The following is a 2500-nucleotide window of genomic DNA, read 5'->3' as shown; positions in this document are numbered from 1 at the left end:
TAGCACAGGTGGCACTAAATACATTAATGACGTTAACTGAATAGCATGTCCACATGGATCCAAAAAAACAAATCTTCACTTTAGAAGGTGTTTTTAGAAAATATCCGTTTGAGTGAGCAAAAATGGCATTATGTGTACAAAATGAATCAATGTCATTAGTAATAGTTGGGCCCGTAACAGAATGGCTGCTGGGAAACAGAACGGTCCTCGCTCGACTCCCCTGCTCTTGTTGAGCACCTCTCACCCGTTCATTCATCCTGTCCTCTGTGTCCCTGTGCCACCCTTCTCTTTCTCTCTCTCCTCAATCCCTCGCTCAGCTCCCCTAGTAAACCAGATCTAAAAAGCCTGTCTGTCTGATGACAACCATGGTGACAACAGCAGTGCACTCATACTACTCCCTCTCTCTCTCTCTCTCCCTCCCTCCCTCCCTCCCTCACTCACTCCCCTTCTCTCTCTCCCTGAATTTATCCATTTTTTATATTACTGACGTACATGCAGAGACACCCATCACCGACGGACACACACACACAGGCACACACATACACATCCATTAGAATACATTTATGTGCAAAAGTGTTTGGTATTTATTGCTAATTTTTTTGTTCCAATTCGCATCATAAAATGATAAATGAAGACTGTGATTTGGGAATTCCTGACTTGTAAATGTTGCATCGATTAAAACGGGAACATATCTATTATGCTCGAGGTTTTTCAAATAAATTACGGCCACAGACAGTATTTGGTACTTTAAAGTGCATCATTAAGTTTAAAAATGCACACATGCATATCAATGTGAGCCTGCATGCACGCACATATACGGGCAGACACACACGCACACACACAGACACACACAGACACACGCGCACACACACACACACACACACACACCAATCTGACTCATGAAAAAGTGAGCCTGCGGTGCTTTCAGCCAAATGAGGCTGAATTATGCCCAGCTATTAACACTTGGTGTGTACACACACACAGTCTATCAGAGGCGTGCTCATCTCAGCGCAGGCCTGCACAGCACAGCACAGCACACTCTCTCTAATCAGGCAGCAGGAGGACGAGGACGAAGCCTCTGTCCCAGCGCACTGTCGCTCAGGCTCACAGCAGCAGCTCAGCCCAGCCAGCGGCTCAGGAGGGATGATGAGGAGCGCCCACCATTCAATTCAAACACTCCGCTTCTATCCTGCTGTCCATCATCCACCCACTCACTCACCCATCCATCCATCCATTCATTTAGTCATGATTCTTTCTTTTTATTTCTATTATTTCTTTTTATTTCTATTACTTTATTTCTCTTTCTGTCTTTCTTTCTTTCTTACTTTCTTTCTCTTTCTGTCTTTCTTTCTTTCTATCTATTTTTACCTTACTGTGTGTCTGTATCTGTCTGTCTATGTGTCTCTCTGTCAGACTGTGTGTCTGTATCTGGTCTGTGTGTGTGTGTGTGTGTGTCTGTGTCTGTGTGTGTGTCTGTGTCTGTGTGTGTGTGTGTGTGTGTGTGTGTGTGTGTGTGTGTGTGTGTGTCTGTGAGGCATAGGATTATGTGATGAGATTACCGATGAGCGGGACAGAGTCGGAGGTGGCGGGCATGATCTCTGCCACCAGTAGCATGAACACAGTGAGTGACAGCAGCACTGTGATCCCTACGACAGGGGATAGAGGGAGAGAGAGGAGAGGAGAGGAGAGAGAGAGAGAGAGGGAGAGAGAGGAGAGAGGGAGACACATGGAGAGAGAGGAGACGAGAGAACCATCAGAGATTATTCACAAATGTCTTTTTAATGTAAACGACAACGTTTTGATGTTTAAGCAATACAAAATTGAGTTATTGCACACATAATGCAAACACACATTCAAACAGAAAATCACCTTTATACACACACACATGCACACAGCTGCACACACACACAGTGAAAATGGATAGCCACACACATACATAATGTAAAAACAGTATGGCTGTGTTGTGTTGGCAAGCACACACGAACACACTCAAACAGAATATCACCTTTGTACACACACACACACACACACACACACACACACACACACACACACACACACACACAAATAGCACATGCAAACACACACATACTGTATGCACACACACTCAGACACATACACACACAGAGAGAGAGAGAGAGAGAGAGAGAGAGAGTGAAAATGGATAGACACACACACACATAATGTAAAAACAGTATGGGGGTGCTGGCAAGCAGGTGCCTCTGTAAACAGATGTGTCTGTCAGCGTTTCTGTGCTCCCCGCTAACACTGTCCATTTTGGGGGAAGAAAATTCCATTTAGGTTGGCGAAGACGGCTGGCAAGGTGCAATGATAGCGGTGTCAGGTGAAACGGACGAGGCGTATAAAAACTGTCTGGCTCCTCGGCCAAGCCTCTCCCCCCCACCCCCCACCCCTTCCCCAACACTCAACGCAATATTTTTGAGTTTCACCATTCCATAAAGTCAGCAGCACCTCACCACAGCGGGAGCCTAAATGGATG

At 45.6% G+C, this 2500-nt stretch overlaps 1 protein-coding gene across 1 annotated transcript in view; it reads right to left on the bottom strand.

Annotated features, from left to right (window-relative positions):
- Nucleotides 1–2500, bottom strand: part of LOC134069061 (neuronal acetylcholine receptor subunit alpha-7-like) — a gene marked incomplete at its 5' end in the record, with an annotated part of 38017 nt that overhangs the window by 4630 nt on the left and 30887 nt on the right. Inside the window, one exon of the mRNA XM_062524908.1 lies at nucleotides 1560–1646. Within this exon, the coding sequence (XP_062380892.1) occupies nucleotides 1560–1646 (87 nt within the window). The remainder of the gene's footprint in view (nucleotides 1–1559; nucleotides 1647–2500) is intronic.

This window comes from Sardina pilchardus, chromosome 21, assembly GCF_963854185.1.
Source record: "Sardina pilchardus chromosome 21, fSarPil1.1, whole genome shotgun sequence".
Lineage (NCBI taxonomy): Eukaryota > Metazoa > Chordata > Actinopteri > Clupeiformes > Clupeidae > Sardina > Sardina pilchardus.
This window is presented reverse-complemented; position numbering and strand designations above follow the sequence as displayed.